This window comes from Alosa sapidissima, chromosome 2 (genome assembly GCF_018492685.1).
Source record: "Alosa sapidissima isolate fAloSap1 chromosome 2, fAloSap1.pri, whole genome shotgun sequence".
Classification (NCBI taxonomy): Eukaryota; Metazoa; Chordata; class Actinopteri; order Clupeiformes; family Clupeidae; genus Alosa; species Alosa sapidissima.
In genome coordinates, this window is record NC_055958.1 from 30,383,096 (window position 1) to 30,404,762 (window position 21,667).

Here is a 21,667-nt window from a genome sequence, read left to right on the forward strand (position 1 = left end):
GCTTTTCTTTTGCGTCTTTGTAATTGTGTCTCAAAGTTCAGTTTTTATGTGTGTCTGTCTTTGAGTGAATACAGAGAATGTAAAATGTGTTTCTCTTTCTGTCTCTCTCTCACTCACACACATACAGGATGTGGTGAACTCACACACTGGCCTTGCCTTTTTGAAGGAGGCGGCGGACTTCCACTCGCGCTACATCACCACGGTACGGCTTTGTGTGAACTGCACTATCATCAGTCCATCTCCCTCTGAGCCAGCTTCCCTTTCTCCTAGTCTGAACTGCACTATCATCAGTCCATCTCCCTCTGAGCCAGCTTCCCTTTATCTTAGTCTGAACTGCACTATCATCAGTCCATCTCCCTCTGAGCCAGCTCCCCTTTCACTGCACCATCATCAGTCCATCTCCCTCTGAGCCAGCTTCCCTTTCTCTTACTCGGTCACCTCATTCATCACTCTTCTCTTTTTATCCTTGTTCTTTCTTTTTTGCATTTGCTAAATGTTGGCTTTTTGTAAATGTATTAAAATTGGTCAATGAACCAAAACAATAACCTATACAATGACAAAACTGAGTAAATTATTATTTTCTCTCTCTCAAGCATGTGTATTTGCTGAGCAATGTAACTAATAATGTCAAAAATTGTGTTGCATTAAATACTTTATTGAATGTGATTTTGTTTGCTCCATCCACAGGTAGTCCAGAGAATATTCTATAACGTCAACAGGTCATGGACCGGCAAGATCACCTGCCCAGAGCTCTGCAAGAGCAGCTTTCTCCAGGTACGGCACCAAGCCCCGTCTCACCACTCCTGTCACCACCACATGTCATCCATCCTATGTGTGGATGTTTACAGGGGTGTCTTTGTTTGTTTGTTTGTTTGTTTGTTTGTTTGTTTGTTGTGTGGATGACAGAACGTGGCTTTGCTGGAGGAGGAGGAGGATGTGAACCAGCTGACTGAGTACTTCTCCTATGAGCATTTCTACGTCATCTACTGCAAGTTCTGGGAACTAGACACAGACCATGATCTCTTCATCGACCAGAAAGACCTGGCGCGGCACAATGACCATGGTAATCTGCTCACAATCTCAAACACACCTTAAAAACTCCACTTTTATTCCCTTACTTTTTACTTTTCTCCTGCTTTTCCTTCTACTTTGTCATCTTGAATTTCTCCTGGGGATCAATAAAGTATCTCTATCTATCTATCTATCTATCTATCTATCTATCCCTCTGTTCTTTTTCTTGCTTGTCACTATATTTACATGTACAGAAATATTCTGAATATTGAGCTTTTCTTTTAAATAACACAATATATCATCATTTTTGCTGTTACAAAGTCCACTTAGAGACTCTGGTTAATGATACTGGATAATGGTAATTAAGTGTTTACATGGCAGTGTCCTATTCGCAGTATTGTCATAATATCAGAATGTTACTATGGAAACAGCCATTGTTTTACTCCTGACCTTTTGACTTTTGAAGTAAGTGTGGATTTTGGATGACCAAGTGCCGTACCTTGACAGAGTAGCTCACACACTTCCCATGGCTGATGGTGAAGTCCCATGTTTCTCCTCTCCATCAAAGCTCATGCTCCTGCCTCATGGCCTGTGGGTAGCAGAGAAGGGTATTAAGAATAGATCAATAGGGACTGTGTGTGTGTGTGTGTGTGTGTGTGTGTGTGTGAGAGAGAGAGAGAGTTTCCTGAGGGAAGAATGACGCAGTGTCTGTCTGCGTCAGCTCTCTCAGACCCAGGCCTGGCCAGTGTATTCCTGGTATGGAAGCGATAAAGGACGCTGGGGGGTTAAGTATAAACGGGTGTTGTGGAGGGATTTATGTCCTGAAGCAGTGCAGCCTGACCAGTCTGTAAGCCATGATGGGTGAAATTTTTATGCTTGTGGTTTTTTCATCTCCTTTTGCCCCCCACGTCTCCCCCACCAGCCATTTCCAACCGCATGATGGAGAGGATATTCTCTGGAGCAGTCACGAGGTAATATAACAATACGCCATGTTGTTTCATGCCTTTGTGTAGACCCTATGAAATGCTCCTGCTGCATTGGACAGTCAGTTCTAATGGCTGAATGGAGCTCATATTTCTCTACTTGTAGTTTAGACCTCAGAAGGTGAGTTTCATTGTGTGTGTGTGTGTGTGTGTGTGTTTTCACAGGGACCGGAGAGTCCACAAGGAGGGCCGGCTGACCTATGCTGACTTTGTGTGGTTCATCATCTCCGAAGAGGACAAGAGGACCGAGACCAGGTGGGCACTCAGAGATGCCTCGTCTCTTATGTTGGTGACATTCACAAGGCCCCTGGTCATAACTTATCAGAGATGCTAATCACCTGGCTGCTATCAGCCTTGTTTCATATGTTGGTGACATTCACAAGGCCTCTGGTCATAACTTAAACATAAATGGTGGCAGGATGATCATACGAACACCTTGGAAGGTTAAATGATTGAATGGCATTGAATTGAAGGAGTGAAACAAATGTACTGTATCTGTAAGAAAGAAAATGTAATACATACTTACCCTTTCATGAAGAAAATATAACAGATTAACCTTCAGCTTCATTTTAGTAGGATATCCTTGTAACAGGTTGTCTGCTTAGACAGCCACTGATTGAATTGATCTAGTGAATATAATATAGCAGAGTCTCTCAGCTGTCACACACACACACACTCACACTCTACACACACAATACACTCCTCTACTCTCTCTTCCCTGTGCAGCATAGAGTACTGGTTCCGCTGTATGGACCTGGATGGGGACGGAGTGCTGTCCATGTACGAGCTGCAGTACTTCTATGAGGAGCAGTGCCAGAAGCTGGAGACCATGGCCATCGAGCCCCTGCCCTTCCAGGACTGCCTCTGCCAGATGTTGGACCTCGTCAGACCGGAAGTCGAAGGTGCGTGAAAACGACCTCCTAAAATGAGCATCTCCGCCAGTGCTTTGAGTTTCCAGTTTGATGGATGGATAGATGGATATAGGGATGGATGGATGGATGGATTGCTGTGATTATTGTGTCCTTTCAGTGCCTGTGTCGGTGCATACCTATTTATGTGTTGTTGTAGTGTGTGTTGTACTGTGCCTGTCTTAAGTATCAACTGTCCTACTGATGTATGTTGTTGTGTGTGTGTGGTTGCCAGGTAGCAAAAGAATTTCCCCTTTGGGGATTAATAAGATGCAATCTAATCTGATGGATGGATGGATATAGGGATAGATGGATGGATAGATACAGAGATGGGTGGATGGATGGATGGATGCTTGCATGCTTGCCCACTCCCGAAGTAAATTTAAGAATGTTAATCTTAGACGGTGGAATAATGAGCGGAGTCACATCTGTATGGATTATCTCTCACATTTTATTTGCAGGGAAAATAACCCTTCGTGACTTGAAAAGGTGCAAGATGTCCCATATATTCTTCGACACCTTCTTCAACATCGACAAGTACCTGGACCACGAGCAGAGGGATCCTTTCTCAGTAGTGAGGGTAAGAATCCTGAACAGCATCACCTGTGCACAGGTGTTTGTTGTTGTTTAGGAAATAATAGTCTGTTTGTGTTCTCCTTTGTTTGTGCTCTGAAGGATGGAGAGACCGAGGGCCAAGATATCTCCGACTGGGAGAGATACGCTGCGGAGGAGTACGACATCCTGGTGGCGGAGGAGACGGCTAACGAGCAGTACCACGACGGGTAGGGCCACCTTCACCATGGCAACCATGGCTTGAGTTGTCTTCCATATTTAGAGCACCAAGTGATGGGTACCCATGACTACTTCACAGGCTGAGTCGTTGTTGACCTATTCCACTGGCTCCCTCAGCCCAACACTGCTGGTGGTTTTGTGCATACTAATTTTCCTGCTATTAATACTCTACCACAACTGGAATACAAACTCTAATATTCCTAGGGACCTAGGATCATTAAAGGGATCAATAAAGTATCTATCTTATCTATCTATCTATCTATCTATCTATTAAGAAACACTGGGGAAGTGTGAATTATCCCCCAGGCTTTAAAGTGTGGGGACTTAGGACCGTGATGGAGGAAGAGGGTGGTCAGGTGGGTGGGAGAGGGTGGGGCTGGGTAGGTGAGGTGGAAGAGGGTGGTCAGGTGCTGGGGGTCAGGCGTGTTGACGGGCTTTGTTGTGTGGCAGTTTCCAGGAACTGTCCTGACTTCTGAAAGGAGGCAGGCTGAGGTAGTCAGGAGAAGCGGTCAGGTAAGACTCTGGGAAAAGCTCTGCATAGTTCAGACGTTCTACTTCTCTTCTGCCCCACCACTTCATGCCTGATGTCTGCATTCTTGTGTTCTCCGGTTCTTGTTCCTCCGGTTCTCCTTCACCCGGTTCTCTTGTTCCTGCGCTTGGCTGTTACCTCTCTGTTGAGATGTGGCCATGTCTTGAGCTTGCATTGTTGTGTCTGTGAAGTTAAGTGCAGTCGCTTTAAAAACGTTAAAGCGCACACACATACACTGGCCTCTTCGACCCCCCCTCCCCCCCCCTTCTGTAACCTGCTGCAACTGTTGTGTCTGTCTCGCACATCACTGGTTCTCAATCCTGTTCCCTTTGCTCATATCCTGTTCATTCCTTTTTACTGCCTTATCCAGTGGAGTGTTCTACACGTAAGCAAAGCACTCAAGCACTCAGTCATTCAACCAATGGATGTCACAATTGTGTTGTTTTTACTGTGTAGCGTTGAGTGCATGTAGCCCAACGCACGCTTGTTTGTTTGCCCTTCTCACAGGTACGAGGACGTTCTGGAGCCCATGGAGCAGCACGGGTCTGGTCTGCAGGGGGAGAAGCGGCACTTCTTTAACATCCCCAACCCCCACTGCAACCTGGACCTGGAGGAGTACGAGTACGAGGACGACTTTGAGTGAGCTGCGCGCCATCAACCACCCCCCCACCCACCACTGTCACCGCAGGGTGGAGGCAGCGTCCTCCGTCAGAGAAACCAGGGGCAACCAGTCCAAGCCAAAGGGAAACAAACAAACCAACACACAAACAAACAGACGAACACCCATGCAGCAGGGCGAGGATGAGTCAACCACACTTCCTGAAACTATGTTAAGCAGGAGGTTGACAGACCAAGGGGGACAAAGAGGAGCCTGAAATGCATAAGGATGAACTTCACAGGGTGGGACACTCACCAGCATCACACACACACACACACACACACACACACACACACTTTGTGCCGTAATACAAACCATCAGGTAGAACAGAGAGACCCCCCCCCCACACACACACACCAAAGCCATCACAGGGTGTGCTCCCAGCAGTCACCAGGGCTGGGGGCTCCCACAGTCATGTGACCTGTGGGGCTCCTAGCACAGAGTCTGGAGTCCCCGCGCTGGAGCTAAGCTCCTGACCACAGAGAGCTAGACACTTGAATTACTGAATGTGCACTAAAGCAAGGAAATGGACACATGTTCTGTCCTCTCCTCTCCTCTATCAGTTTCTCTCCATTTCTAAGAATTGGCTAATGTAACATTCCAGATATATTAACCAAAGTAATTTAGAACCAAACAAAACATGCAATTTTTACCGAGTCAGCTTCTTTCAGGTGAAGCATGACACTTGGGTGCCTAAAATGATTCTGTTACTCAAAGGTCCTTTTATAGAGAAAATGTGTAAAATAAAATAATGTATTTATCTGCCAAGGTGGTCGGCCATTACTGTATCATAGCCCTGTGTGTGTACAGGCTAGGTATAAATTATTAGAGGTATTTATAAATAGCTGTACATATTTAATTTGTGTTTGCGGTGTTGCAAAAAGAATTTAGCTGAATGTTTTTAAACCAGTAATGTTCATGTTTTTTCTACCTGTATGAGTACTTAATAACAATGTACTTTCAATGAGGGAAAAATGAACTTTTTTTTTTTTTTAAATGTCTTGTCTGTTCCAATAAATAAAAAGATGACCATGAAAGACTCAGTATGTGGTAATATTTCAGTAAAAACATTGAGAGCAACTTTTTTTTACAGCTTCGTAGCTTTATTTCAGTCCTTGCTTCAGGACAGGTGCATTTAGAAAGATTATTTTGTAAGTCATTTTCTTACAGACCAGAGTGAACAGGTAAAAAAGGTCCAGTTGAACAGAGAGCACATGGATCCACTGGTCACGGATGGACACAGAGAGCTGCCATAAACTAAGGAACAGTGGTGAGCACGAGGCAACAACGTCTCTACTCAGACATACTCCTACTCACCCCTACTTGGACATGGGTCACACTTGACCTTTATAGTCTCATATAGACTATATATACAGATGTTCATATTATCAACAACTTATTTGTTTACACTCTGTTAGCAACAATTTACGGTTGAGGTTGTGATTAGACGTTCACCAATTGTTCGACCACAATTTGAAAGACTGAGTTTGAATTTCATCAAACCATCGGCCTGTTTAGGTAGACTATCCCAGAAAAGTATTACCAAGACGTCGTTCACCTGACCAAACCAGTGGCTGAGCCGTGAATGTAAGTTTGCATTTGCCCTCACTGCTTTTCATGCTACAGTATCCGACTGAAGTCATGTCCTAATTCCTCTTTCTATTCCCTTAAACTAAGGCCACTGGGAGCATTTAGGTTTCATATTGCTTTCTAGACTTTGGCCAACTGCATGTGAGGGAGAATGCAAACTAAAGGCCTCTCAAAGCTGTAGTGTGGGTACAAATGGACCGCCTCAAAGCCAACAGTTCGCTCATCTGCTACATAAAAACAAAATTTCTTACACACATGTCCCTCTTGAGGAGTGCATTCAATACCTCTTTTACCCTAAAATGTGTATTTGTGCATCAAACAAAATAACCTGCTGTATACACAGTAGGACTTAAAGTACTAAAGTTGAGTGCATTTTGCAGAAGATATGAAAATTATTTACATAGCATTGCACAATTGCCTAAATGTGTCCAAAAATGGTTATTCAACAGCAACTATTTAAAGCTTAACATGAGGAAAATAAAGCTAGCTATTTATGGGGATGTATACTGGTCAATATGGGGTCAATATAAGTCTACAGTATTACAGCAGAACCGTACAGGAAGATGTAAACCCATGTAGACCCATTCAGAACCCAAATGTATTGTTGTATATTTAGATAAAAAATATATATTTTTACATGCAGCTATATGCAGGAAATTGAAAAAAAGAAGGCATGGCACTAGCATAGTCAAAACTTAGAAAAAGTCCCCACAAATGTAAAAAATAAAAAAGGTTCCCCTAACAATCTCTACTTTGGCAAGAGACTGAACATATTAAGTGTTCTACAGAGAACCGTTTCCTGGCAAGAGTCTTAATATTTTATGCATTAAATTCAATAGCTCAATATAGAGTTCTGTAATGAACCATTTCTGAAAGGTGTTCAGTGTTCCCTGTGGGGGACTGTTCTCAAAGTGAGTTCTAAGAACTCTTTGACACAAATCACTTAAGACAGTAATCAGCTCAGAGAAACCAACTGCTGTCTTTGTGACAGGACGGTGTAGAGGTCCCGATGTCTTCAGAGTACAATTCATAATACAGTTATTAGATATCCAAAGCCTAATCCTGTTCCTAATCCATTGTCAAGCCTATGATATGCAGTCACACTAAAACCCAGTGAACACATCGGGGTGAGCGCCGCGATCATCCTACAACTATGTCCACATCCACCTCATCGTTGTTGTATCTGGACACTAGCGGCTCTTCAGATGCCTGTGAGATGCTGTCCACTGGCTCTTCGCCGACCACAGGGCGCTGTTCCACTTCCTTTCTCTCGATTGGACTGTGGAATAAGGGACACAAAGTCAGATCAATCATGTCAATCACTGATATTTGGTTTCTTATTGGCTCATGTGTCCAACGTCGGCTGACCTGCTGAGGGGCCTCTGGGTGGGCCTGGTGCCTTTGGTCTCTATGCAGGGGAGTGGGGTTGAGGTCTTTATCTCACCTGTCAGACAAACCAAAACCAGCTGAGCACGCAAAATATCATACAGTTGTCTGAACATTAGGACAATATGTGGCCAATGAACTTCCCGTTTGAAGTCAATATCTGAATAAACATACAGTATATGCTGCATAGAATATAAACAGCGGAAACCACTGGAAACCATTTAAATGTGGAAACCATTCTAATGTAAACATTGGAAACACTTTTAAATGGACATAAAAGCGAGCGTACCGTCTGAGGCTGTGTGCCTGACGGAGGGGCAGCGAGAGTGGCTGGACAGTGATGGCCGGTTGCTGTCGGAGCTGATATAGGAGACGGTGTCGTCTCCCTCGGCCGTGGCCTGCAGGGATGCGCGGTAGTAGATGAGCGGCTTCCAGCACTCCTCCCGGTTGTTGACCGTGTGCTCGCCCGCGTACTTCTGCAGGTAGCTGTACCTACGGACACAAGAATGATAATCTGATAGATTGGTAATCTGGAATTGGTGAAAAGCATGCAGCATTGGATGACCAACTGACAATTACTGAACCCTGTCTGGATTTCCTCATCTGGTGGATATGTAAAGGTTATGTTGACACCAGAGGCCTATACTATGAAAATGAATAAATGGTATATTGAGCCTAAACCCAAAGGTGCAATCAATTTCAGTGGAGGCAAAAGTTTGTGCCGACTGATTTACTTCATAATTCTTTTACAGTTTAAAGCAAATTATTGAACATTTTTACACAAAAAAACGTTCAAAGAAAACGCTTCAACCGTCAAATTTGAACACACTTCTGGCTTTAGGCTTGATGGACCACTAATCTCGTTCTCTGATATATTCTCAAGGAATTTGCCCAAAAGGTCTTTACATTACCGACTGTGTGACCATGGTGACATTCTGTGTGCTGCGACCATGTGACAAAGCATCAGTCTGCAGACGGTGTGGACACTTACACAGTCTTTTTGTCTGGCTTGAGGAGCTTGCTGGAGAACTCGCTGAGGATGGTGAGGTATGTGATGTTGGGAGGAGCATGCCTCTCTGCCTGCTGAACAAAGCCCTGGAACACAAAATCGACGCCATCCCTACAGAATACACAGAAAAAAAAAAACACTAAACAAGTTAACACAGAACATTTCAATGAAAATATAATTCATCATGCACTGTTCTGAATCTGAATCGTACATAAAGGATAGACCTTCTGGTAGAGCATGTGATGCACAAGCAATGCTATAGAGGATGTTTCATGCTGAAACTGCAGCAGGTGTTATATTAGGGTTAATGACCCCAGAGTGTCATGATAGCACTGCACATCATCACTGACTGAGTTACAGTGAAGAGAACTTCCAGTTACAGGGGTGGTTAAAAGACAGGAGCCCTCGGCGGAGGTGTATCGAGTAGGTTACCTGTGGATCATGGCCAGTGACTCGCGGGACTTGATCTGGTCCCAGCCGAAGGTGAGGGAGAAGCGTCGGGCCAGCTCCTTAATGCTGCTGTAGGTCTGCACGTCCGAGCGCCGCCCAGTGCTCCCACCCTCCTGCTCCTGCTTCAGACGCAGGTAGAGCTGAGGCGCACAGAGAGGAGAGGAGAGGGGGTCAGAGAAGAGAGAACGATTGGGAAAGAAGAAAGGAGAACAGAAAGGAGTCACAGGAAATAGAGAGAACAGATAAGAGATGGAGAGAGTGACAAGAAGAGAAAGAAGAAAGGAATGAGACGGGAAAGAAAGGGAGGATAAAGGGGAAAGAAAGGACCGGAGTAGAGAGAGAGAGCGAGAGAGAGAGAGCGAATAATATAAACAAGTGATACAAGTCTGCCAGAAAAAGATTTGATAGCTGATCCATCTACACAGAAGGTTTTCACTCATCATACTGTTCAGATTGATTAATGGGTTTGACATGGCCAACGCAAGGCCATACAGTGCTGCCTCAAAGACTAGCCTTGTCGACTGACATACACTAGCAAAAGCACTGTTAAATCCAGACAGGACTGAATGTCCATGAAAGTGCTGATTAATCACCAGACACTTCATCAGTTCCACAGTACAATCAACCATACGAGACCAGTGAGTCACAGTACAAGGACACTCCTTCACACCTTCACACGTCTCACACGTTCATTTCAATGAGGGCATGGGTATGCTTTTCACTGTTAGGACTACCATTAACCAACCGATGTGTGTCCTCTTCTAGTTTAAACCAGTCAAAGGAGCCAAAACATAAAAAGGGACCGCTGACAGTTGGTCATCAGTCCCCCTCCGTTTTTCCAATCCCTTGCCCCTCACTGGGGATCTAGCGGTGGCCAAACAAAGAATGGAGGTGATCTAGAACATTCCAATGGGTTCACAGATTGGGGGGGGCTGGTGGAGGATTTCTGTGTGTGTCTGAGAGGTGCTGACAGCTGCATGGGGCTATTCAGGACCAACATGGGGGGGTGGGGGTGGAGAGGTGGCATGAGTTGGCATGAGGCCAAGCAGATGTGTCCTGCATAGAGGTGTCCGATAAGGAGAGATGGAGAGTGAGAACGTGTGTGTGTGTGTGTGTCTGTGTGTGTGTGTGTGAGTGAGAGAGAGAGATAGAGAGAGAGAGAGGGAGAGAGAGGGAAATAGAGACAGAGTGATGGAACAAGAGAATGAGATAACAGTGACAGAAAGATTGAGAGATAGATGGATGGAAAGACTGAGCATACTGAGCAAATGGTCCAGATCCATTTTCAAGGACTCTGCCCACCCTGCCCACCCCCTGCCCACCCCCTGCCCACCCTGCCCACCCTGCCCACCACCTGTTCAACCTGCTTCCCTCCGGCAGGCGTTTCGGGTCTATAAATGCAGCGCCAGACTAGCCAACGGTTTCTTCCCCTGGACCATACCTTCACTAAACCAAAAAAAGAACCCTCTGCAAACTGTGGCCAGCCCCCCCCCCCCCCCCCCCCCCAATCTTCCCCTCCCTTGCCATGATCAACCTCTAACTCCTCTGGACAATATTGCATTCTGTGCACCTATGCACTAGGCACTTTCTTGCTATTAGGCTGCGGCTATTTTACTCATGTGTGCTGGAGTGTGTTCTGTGTGGGAGGGTCTGGAGGGTATTTCTGTGTGTAAATGCTATGCTGCGTTTGGGGCTGGGTGGATGAGAGTGTGTGTAAGAGTAAGAGAGTAAGAGAGAGTGCGGAGCATATAGGGGATGTTTTTCTGTATGTTTACTTATTTATGAATTATTTATTGCTCTTTTTAAAAGCACTGACCAAGAGTGGCAACTTGAATTTCGTTGTGTTGATACTCTGTATTTTATGCAAGGACAAATAAAGCTTCCATCTATCTATCTATCTACATGGGGAAGAAAGATGGGGGGGGGGCTGTGTTTTGACTCTCCATTCTACTCCATCTGACACCTCATTGCCAACTTTCACAGGAAAGTGGGAAATAGAAGGACAAAGTGAGAAAGAAACAGAGAGGGAAGAAATATATATATATATATATATACATATATTATTTTTTAAATAAAAATAAAATAAAGACCCTGAGCTCCATATACCTGCTGCAGACACAGCATCAGTGTCCGCGCACTCTCAATCTTGTCCATCTGCCGTGTCCGGTTCAGCGTCTCTTTGATGATGTCCCCAAAGTCAGAGTAGTACTGCAACAAGAAAGAACATCCACACACACTCCACACACACACACACACACACACACACACACACACACACACACACACAGACAAACAGAAAGAGACGGAGAGAACATTCAGTGTTTCTTTAGAACTTTGGGGTCACTCAAACTCATACACACACATGCTGTCCCCACAGGGTCTCCAAGCACATGTTGTTGCCGTGGGAATGCAGGGGCCTCCCGTCTGTGATGTCGCATAAGCAGATGGATGCCATTGGCCGCCTGCTGAGCCAGTGCTTTTCTGTTCCACAAGCCTCTCGTCCCGCTTAAGGAGTCTCTCTGGCCCATCGGTCTGTGGCTGACCAGAGAGTTCTGTCTCTGCGGCGCCTCCGCACGTTAACGCTAAAGAACGCTTTGTCCACCCCTGATGGCACAAAAGAGCAAATCTGCTCCAGAAGGCCTGGAGTATGTGTGGGGGTATGTGCATGTGCAAGTGTGTGTGTGGGTGTGTACGGGTATGTGTGTGTATGTGCGCATGTATGTGTGTGTGTGTGTGTGTGTGTGTGTGTGTAAACTCCCATTCATCACACCTAAGCTCATAATTCTCGAGGTTTAACGGCACACTCTGACTAGCTAGAGATTAATTGCTCCAATTAATTGCTCCCCCCTCGTTTCCTTTTCCAAGCGTCTAATCCACTGCTGAATGAGAAGGTTAACACCAAGACCCAACCCCCTACTGCTGCACAGCAACACCGCCATGTGCTCCACATTTACCCCCTACCACCACCCCACTCCCACTGATCTGGGACCTGTGGAGCGTCCATGCTCTTGTGGAGACTTGTGTACACGGAGTCCTGTGTACACTGACTTAGCTGTCCAGCTTGGAGAGCCTCCTCTCACTCAGACCCAGTGCTGGCCTCAGTGTTGTTAAGTTAAGTTATTTGTTCTGAAAGAGATATTTTAACATTTAACCTGGCAGGGGGTCAGTGAAAACGAACACACGAACACACACACACACACACACACACACACACACACACACACACACACACATACACACTTGTTGGGGTGTGTGAAAGGGGGGTAGGGAGTTGGGTTGTGTCCTGTGTTTTGGACACGGGCCTATCAGTGTTGAAGAGTGGCCTGGGCCTGCGTGCCCACCCTCTCTAACAGAGAGAGATAATCTGCCGCGGAGCCCCACTCTGGACTGCCCTTCCCCCCATCACAGGCTGGAGACCCTGCTGGATCAGACAAATCCTCTCCCACACGGACTCTGTGACCCAGGGACAGAGAAGCTGGGGGAACAGGGGGGGGGGGGGGGGGGGTGTCTAAAGAGAAAGACATGAAGAAAAGACCCAGGGAGAAAAGAGAGAGATGAAGATAGAAAGAGAGAGCCAAGACACAAAGAGAAGAGAGAGAGAGAGAGAGAGACAGAGAGAGAGAGAAATGGGGCACAGACAGTGGGGGCTCCTATCAAGCCCAAATGAGCCCCCACGTTAGCGTTAGAATGGCACAGTTCAACTCCGTGGGAGTAACGTGGAGCAGAAGACCTCACCTGACACATGACTTATCTCCCCTGGCCCAGACGCATCTCCCCCTGTTTACCTTCAATAAAATATGCATTCAACACGGCTGGACTGGCCGGCGGATTGGCAGCGCAGGTCAGCCTGTAAACAAGCGATGGCTTGTCAGTCGCAGCGGTCAGCGCACGCAGGAAGCCGGGCAAACAAGCGCGCAGGGGTTTTATTCTGACCGACGCCAAATTTCTGTCATCCGCCGCCGACTTTGAAAGGCATCGTTCATGGTGACGGCCAGGCGGAGGTGGGGGTGGAAGGGGTGGAGGAGGGAGGTGGGCGCGTGGTGGCGCAGTCTGCCTTGATCAGGGGGAATGTTGATGAGGGTATGGCTGCCCAGGCCAAATGCCTGCACCGGAACGGCATACCAGGCATGTCAGACCATCACAAACACATATATGTGCAAACACACACATACACACACACACACACACACACAACACACAAACACAAACACACACACACACACACACACACACACACACACACACACACACATACAGTACATACACACACACACACACACACACACACACACACACACACACACACACACACACACACACACACACACACACACACACACACCAAACAGACAGACACCAACAAATACAAACGCACACACAGACACACACACACAACTGTACAGTACATTTTCCAGGTCTGTTTTTTTTTTTATTCAGGCCAGCTGTGGTTGTACATATTCTATTTATTTACTGTCTGTGGTATTAACATTTCTCAATTCACAGTTTCACAACTATTTAGCTCATGTTTTAGGAACCAACAAAGTTACTAGGCAACCCACGAACCACAAGCCACGAGGATAAACGTGCACCAGAGTCCTGGTCAATCGATAGCGTGGAATCTGTCTGACCACCCCCCCTGCTCCAACCTGACACTTCGCTCTGCCCCGCTGACCCCAAAACCGGAATGGAGGGCATATTCACTTGTTGCGTCGGACACGTGAGGGGCTACTCTTGGAGCATGTGAGAGAGTGTGCTATTGATTCTAATCGATCAGTTGCTTAACCTTTGCACAACCTCATATCCTGTTTGGCTTTCAGTTCTGCTGTGGCTCTCTGCGGCTTGGAAACTCACAGATGCAGATCGGCAGACAGAGAACATTGCTCTTCTCACTGATCACTGACCAGACAACAGCTCTCAAACACACCGCTAGTCTCAGATTTTCAGATATCCAGCGCAGTTGGATGCTTCTATCAATGATGCATCTACTTTCACATTTAGTTTCATTGGTGTGTAGTGGCAGACGGAGTGGGGCAGTGGAGAGGGAGAGAGTACCTTCATGTACTGTTTGAAGATCTCTGCAGCCATGCTCATCTCCAGCACGCTGGTCACGATCAGCTTACAGTAGGCAGCCAGCAGGTTCCGGCGCTTGTGCAGGTCCTCAAGCCGAGTGCTGCCACACTCAGTGTCCAAACCACTGACTACACACACACACACAGATAGATAGACAGACAGACAGACAGACACACACACACACACACACAAACACACACACACACACACACACACACACACACACACACACACGCACACAGACAGACAGAAAATAATTACGCCACTAAATATCCTCCATATTATTTTACACTATTCTTTAGCACATAATGTATCTATTACTACAACCATATAGGATCGAGTCCAATAGAGAGGGGTGGAGTGGGAGTCAGCTGTTTTGGCATTCATCCGGTAAGAAACAGATAATACACTTAAAGAATGCAGAGACAAGTGAGTTTCCAACATGTAATAATGTATCTTCCTCCTGAAGTGAGAAGTCAACACCCTCACTCCATAACTCAATGTCAGTCTTTGCCCAGTGACTGATTCCTGAAGTCACTACCTAATAGAACAAGTCTGGATTACGCTATAGGAGACAAGGACTAAATCTAATCTTAAAGCTTCTTTTTATTACTTGTTATGAGCCAATACACCCAGATTACATTTGTTTCAAAAAGATGAAAACACGCCGTATGGGAGAGCAAAAAGGAAGGCCTCCCTAGTGCATGTGTTTGAAGACACAACATGATTAAATGTGGTCAATTTCCTGCTGATGATTAAATATCCATTAGATCAGTAGCATCCATTAATCAATAAATTCATTATTTAACTCAATACAACAAAGCAATGTTATTGCATGTGGAAAATACTGTATTCCAAATAAAAGCCTGCCGTTATTTGTATTGATCTGAGTGCTTATTGTGTAATCCATTTCCATGCGTGCCGTTTTTCTGCCTTAGATCTCTAAATGCTTTTGTTGGACAGGGGGAAAAACACTGAAATAATGTTCCTCTTTACCAGAGAAATTTCTCTTCCGATCAGCTAATCTGTTGGAAATGACCAGTGACCTGCATCTCTCGCAGCCTTGTGTTTGGGGGCGCACTAACGGCTCTCTGTTAAATTGCCCATTTAATGATTGCCGGGAAAACGTCTGGATAAGAAATGCTAATGACCTCTTGGACTAGCTGTCTAATAGAGATGTATAAAAATTAATTTGCGTTTGCATGATTTCCTCGCAGATTTCTGGGGTTAAACGAAAGGTCACGCTTGAATGGGCGGCTGTAAAAGCTAGTCAATCCTTCTGGGCCCATCGCATACGGTAAGGCAGAGACTCAATGTATCAAACAGCGCGCACACATTTTATATGAGAATATTTTACCATTAATAAGCCAACAGGCTGAAGTGCCAGTATTTTTCTTTCAGAGCTGGCCACATCTTGCAGGCCGTCATGTCTAACAAAGAGAAAGACTGCCACCTTGTGGAATTAAGCTGCTCACTGAAAATCACAACAAGCCTTCAGACACCTGTAAAAAAAGGTAGCGCCAGCTACTGTACTTGGTATATATAGCATATGGAAAAAAATTAATTAGCTGTTTGGGAAATCATTCCGCCAGCGAAAATACTACAATGACTCTTTTATTAAAAACACTTTTAGGAAACACTTATTGAGAAAAAGGCAAAGCAGGCAAAGCAGGCAAAGCCTTTTGCTGCACATGTGGGAAGAAGTAGAGAAAAGAAGTGTGTTTGTGTGTGTTTGTTTGTTTGTTTGTTTGTTTGTTTGTTTGTGTGTGTGTGTGTGTGTGTGTAAACATATACTTCATCATTTCCTCTCACCCCGGGTGCTGTGACCGTCCGTCTCGGCGCCAGTGAAGACATGGTCCAGGATGAAGGTGACCAGGGCCTTCTGCAGCTTGGGGTCAGGGGCGTAGAGGAGCAGAGGGGTGCCCGACGCCGGCTCCCACACCTGCAGCTGGTAGTTATGGGCCACGAGCACGTCACACAGGGACACAAATGCCTACGGGGGTTTCAGAGAGGGACAGTGCGTGACTGAGAGCCTGACCCACATCAACGCCGGATCGAAACAACAGCACAGTCTAACACCCAATGCGTGTCTGCTGTGTTCCAACTGCAACAACGCTATCAATAACTGCATGCAGTATGCTAGAGAGACATGGTTTCCTTGTGGGCTAATGGATGGTTTTTATCAGAGACAAATGTGATGGAGATCGACTACAATACGCCGACAAAGTAAGCCCTTTTTGTCTGGCCAGGACAGTTAAGAGTCATCTCCATTACTCCAAACAGCAGGGTCCTGGAGGAGGGAGCGCAGATGAAATATCCCTGAGGAGTTTGGCCACTCGCAACGCGGTTTTTCATGTCTGCATTCTCAAGGCAGTTCCACCAAACTACACGCAATTAGGAAATGGCCTTGATGGGGGAGATACTGAGAGGCGAACAACTGGGACGGCCTATTTGCAGGCATTCCACTTGTAAACAGCCTCTCTGAACCCAAGGCCTCGGTTCACGTTGGACTTTAACAAGGAAACGGTTCGGTTGCCAGACACGCACTCTCTACAAACAACAAAGTCCTAATGGTATTTCGGCATCGAAAACAATAGTCTGACTCAAAAAAGCAAAGATCAAACTCCAAGCAGGGGTGACAATTCCGGAATGTGGGTGACTTTTACTGGTACAGTAAGACAGACATGAGCAGACATGTCGTACAGTACCTGTTCCCGGACGTGCTACGATGTGGGTGAGTTTTACTGGTAAGAGAGATGAGCAGACATGTCGTACAGTACCTGTTCCCGGACCTGCTGCTCCATGTGGGTGAGGCAGCGATGACATTTCTCACAGAAGGCTCGGAGCTGGGTCCTCTGGCGGATGACTGCCTCCTGAAAGCACACGCACACATACACACACACACACACTGTCTTTTAATGGCATACACCCACTTTTTCACACAGCAAAAAAATCAGGCAGAAAATTAACAGCATGACGTGAAGAGAGACATTTTATTTTTAACTTCAAAAAAACAGCAAGCCACAATCCAGCGCAAAAACAGATCAATAACATAAAGGTAGGGAAAAAATATATCAACCCTCTGTCATCTAAAAAGCTCAAACACACACACACACACACAAACACACACACACACAGATCTGTGTGTGAGAGAGAAGTGTGTGAGTGCAGGGTAGCAGGGCCCATCTTCAGAGGCGTGCGTCGGCAGACAGAGACTGCGCTGGCGTAATTAGGCTAAATAATGCAATGTGATGGCGGAGCACAGGAGGGCTCGGGGAGCGGCGCGCGGATGAAAAAGCTCGGCGCCAGCTCCCTCGTGTAAAAAAAAAAAAAAAAAAAAAAAAAAACTCCTCTTTCATAATTACAGCGTTGTGGCGCTCCGGGGAGCGAAGACAAGAAGGAGGAGGAGGAGGAGGAGGAGGTGAAGAGGAGTGGGACGAGGGGGGGGGGGGGGGGGGGGGGGTCTTAGGAAGTGCCTGTCCCATTTCAGTTTAGTGTGGTGGAGACACGTCACAAAGACGGCACAATTTCATTCCCAAGGACCCAGGAGAGATTGTTTTCATCCAATGATAATAATACCCCCCCCCCCCCCCCCCCCCCCCCCCCCCCCCGTTCTCTTCTAAGTGTGGCTCAGCCATACCCAACACCCCCAGCCCTAACCTGGCTCTCAGTGGCACACAGTGACATTAGAATTGCAGATGGAGGCCGAAGTGCTGGAATTCCAGCCGGCTCCTGTCAGTTATTGATGGAGAGGTTTTCCAGTGGACGTGGTCATCCTTACGCCTCGCCCTGATCCTCCGTCCGCCACCGCCACCACCACCCCTCCTATTACCTCCAGCCACATTAGTCCATCAATATTTCAGTGCCTCCGGGGTCAGAGGTCAACGTGGAGGCAGGAAATGTGATTATGCCAAGCGCCTGGAAACACTGGGGGTGGGTTAGAGTGGGCTTAATCAGGCGGACATTAGAGATCAGATCACGTTACGCGTGTCCCAACGCCACACAGGCAGGTAGCCGCTAACACGCAAGCGCTCCAATCCATCACCCAGGCGCACTAGCCCTTGGCAACTGCACATCGGCATTTGCGTAACTTATTAAAAAAAATGCGTCAGACGTAACCTCCAGGGGGATCCTGATGAGCTCTGGCCCGCACTCTGTAGTGCTACTGCTTCTCTCAACATCAAAGGCCAACTCCGTGTGTGTGTGTGTGTGTGTGTGTGTGTGTGTGTGTGTGTGTGTGTGTGTGTGTGTGTGTGTGTGTGTGTGTGTGTGTGTGTGTTTTGACTGATCATATTCCACCCCAGTCACGCGGCTAAATCATCAAGATAAATCTGACCACTAATTCATCACTTTGAACCTGGTATGGACGTGGTGAACGTGTGCATGGAAACCTAAAGGTAGAGCCCACCATTCGTGCAAGTACTGTTGATACTGTTGACTGCTGAGCCAATCAAATCACAGCTCTCCCTTCCATGTTGTTGAAGCATGTTGACTGTTGACTGAGTGGCTATGGAGTCTATGGCTCGATCCAAGCCACTTGGTATGTTTCCCCTTTAGTTTATAGTTTTATTATTGACGCACTCAACTGAATGAACATCTAAAGAACACCATGAGGAGCAATTAACTGAATTAATTAATTAGAACAAATTAATTTGACAAAAAAGTGTAGGGGGTTAGATCTGCCAGCTCTGTCTTTGCCACTGTTTTAGAGACTGGAGATGCTTTTGGTAGTTACAACTCTGCTCTAGCGAGTGCAGACGCTCAGAGACTGGCTTGGTTGCTATAACTCTAAGTGCTGATTCCCTCCCAGCGTGTCCAGGTTTTGCAGCACGCAGCACTGGACTAAACTTACCCTTGAGGCAGCCACCTCGCCAAAGCTGTGGAGCTTCCAGAGGATAGACAGACCCACACATCGCAGAGCTTCCACCACCACCTGAGACACAGAGAGGGACAGGGGGGACAGGAAGATGAAAGCTTTTAAGACTATGATACTGCATGGAAGTTTTACAGATGCCTTCTTGGATGTAAACTTGTTCCTGTTTGACATCAGACAAACCCATCAGTTTTATCCAACATTCTGACAGTCTACGGTCTACAAAAAATAATTGGTAGCAGAAGTTTTATTTTTATTCAATTAAAAATGTTATTCAAAGTATGAGACAAGTTACAATAACAGGTTACAGTAATAATATACAGTAATACAACTAATAAATAAATCAAGTAGTCAGTGTAGTGTTTAGATTTACATAGCTTTAGTACCTCCGCAGGAAGTCCTCCATGCTTGGTCTCTGCTATGAGCAGTTTAGACACCTGGTCATGCAGTCCCCACTTAGACATGTGTTGACCACTGAGGATAGAGGTCACAAGGTCAAATCACTTCACACAAATGACCAAGGAGTAAAAAAAACTGAAATGATTCAAATATGGAGTCACCATACATACTTATGGAAAGCAGTAAGTTTTCTCAGTGTGGACAGAATTTCTTCAGCTTTTTCTTTATCCTCAGTGAAGTGTCCCTCCTAAAACAGAGACAGAAGGGTAACGTCCGAGCATTGTCCACAAATTTAGCGTCCACTGCCCTTTTCCCCCAGAAACACTATAGCATCAAACCACACAAGCAACAGAAACAGAAGAAAGAAAGACGGCGCATAGGCAGACCATACAGTGAAGCTCAGGTGATGCCGCTCACCTTTAGCACGTCTTCTAAAAGTGTTCCCAGGTGAGCGGTCCAGCGCTGGATGAGCTGGTCCATGACGGGGATCACGTGGTCGTGCCAGGGGGACTCTTCGGAGCTGAGCGCCAGGTAGGAGCGGGCAGCGGCCTCCAGCAGAGCCTGGTCGGTGTGCCCGCTCACAGCAGCCTCCATCCGAGCCAGCAGGCCCTGCACAGCCTGCAGTGGGGAACAGGGGGGGGGGGGGTGCACTGTCAGACTCCAGCCACCAGGGGGAGATGGTACACTCTGTTGACATTCATTAAATTCTTTCGGTGGAACTGAGGGGCTGCATGGCAGACCAGTGTGCTTATGTGTATGTGTAGGAAAACAACATTCAAAGTAAAACAAAAAAAAAAAAAGTTTTCACTGATGCAGCCAAAAATTGTGGAGTTGTGTGAATTGTATCCAAATGTAGGGAAATGAATAGCCAAAAAACCAAAATAGGTTCTAAATGTACATCTTTAAAGGGTTCTTCTGTGGAAATAAGCTAAAAACTCCTCAGATGTCCAGCTGGAAGAATAAGAACATGGAGTTGCAGATCTCACCTCGCTGTGCTCCTCTCCCGACGTGATCACCTGGAAGTACTGAGGTATTTTGAGTAGTGATGTCATCATCTGCACATCCTCTGAGTACTGAGGAGACAACAGAGGAACTGTAAGTGTCAAAAGAAGATGGCTGCATGTCGCATGCACTACATCTCTTCATCAGACATCCAAACGAGACGCACACACAACACTGCTAGCTCCACCTGACATGAACAGAAAACAAATTAGCATTAAAAACAAATTAGCTGAGCCTTCAATCCAGAGCTTTATCAGGGCATCAACATACCAAAACAATTATTTAACATTATTCAAGATTACAAACTTATCTTTCTTTAGATTACATATTTTCAAGTAACAGAGGTTTGCCGGAGGTGGAGTTGGGTGATTTATCAAACTGTTCCCCCAGTGACCTACTTTACATAGCAGCTGAGGCAGCACCCTCAGCAGGTGAGCCGTGAGGCCGACACACTCATCCTGCTGGCTCTTCTTGTCTTTAGCACCGATAACCTGCGCACAGAACACACACACACACACACACACACACACACACACACACACACACACACACACACACACACAGTACATACAGACTCTTAGTATCATCATTGCCGCCATAAACTGGAACTGGTCCTATACTTGTCCTATACTGAATGTAGTATACTGCTGTAGTAAATTTTTCTCCTATGTCTTTCTGTCATATCATAACTGTCCCTAACAAGAAAAAACACATAAACAGTGATGCAGGCAGGGCTGCATGTGAGCCGTGAGGCCGACACACTCATCCTGCTGACTCTTCTTGTCTTTAGCACCGATAACCTGCGCACAGAACACACACACACACACACAGTACATACAGACTCTTAGTATCATCATTGCCGCCATAAACTGGAACTGGTCCTATACTTTTCAAGTCAAGTCAAGTCAAGTCGGCTTTTATTGTCAATTTCTTTACATGCACTGGTCATACAAAGAATTGAAATTTCGTTTCTTACTTTCCCATGCAGACATAGACATGCTTTAAAT

The 21,667-nt window shown here is 46.1% G+C and overlaps 2 protein-coding genes across 7 annotated transcripts in view; one reads left to right on the top strand and one right to left on the bottom strand.

Annotated features, from left to right (window-relative positions):
• ppp2r3b (protein phosphatase 2, regulatory subunit B'', beta) overlaps positions 1-5,162 on the top strand; it is a 23,330-nt gene extending 18,168 nt beyond the window's left edge. For 4 of the 6 annotated variants that reach the window (XM_042076995.1, XM_042077004.1, XM_042077029.1 and 1 more), the window contains 10 exons: positions 128-202; positions 688-774; positions 907-1,063; positions 1,934-1,982; positions 2,160-2,249; positions 2,721-2,896; positions 3,364-3,482; positions 3,578-3,684; positions 4,594-4,608; positions 4,731-5,162. In XM_042076995.1, coding sequence (XP_041932929.1) covers positions 128-202; positions 688-774; positions 907-1,063; positions 1,934-1,982; positions 2,160-2,249; positions 2,721-2,896; positions 3,364-3,482; positions 3,578-3,684; positions 4,594-4,608; positions 4,731-4,866 — 1,011 coding nt within the window. In that variant the 3' untranslated portion in view covers positions 4,867-5,162. The other 2 variants (XM_042077006.1, XM_042077021.1) reach the window with 2 other exon arrangements.
• Positions 5,163-5,984: 822 nt separating this feature from the next.
• Positions 5,985-21,667, bottom strand: part of si:ch211-269e2.1 (cohesin subunit SA-2) — a 28,984-nt gene continuing 13,301 nt past the window's right edge. Inside the window, 15 exon segments of the mRNA XM_042076983.1 lie at positions 5,985-7,750; positions 7,840-7,915; positions 8,147-8,349; positions 8,849-8,977; positions 9,299-9,456; positions 11,423-11,524; positions 14,369-14,514; positions 16,199-16,379; positions 17,167-17,259; positions 19,239-19,319; positions 19,646-19,733; positions 19,829-19,905; positions 20,076-20,276; positions 20,645-20,731; positions 21,059-21,151. Of these exon segments, the coding sequence (XP_041932917.1) occupies positions 7,612-7,750; positions 7,840-7,915; positions 8,147-8,349; positions 8,849-8,977; positions 9,299-9,456; positions 11,423-11,524; positions 14,369-14,514; positions 16,199-16,379; positions 17,167-17,259; positions 19,239-19,319; positions 19,646-19,733; positions 19,829-19,905; positions 20,076-20,276; positions 20,645-20,731; positions 21,059-21,151 (1,854 nt within the window). The 3' untranslated portion in view covers positions 5,985-7,611.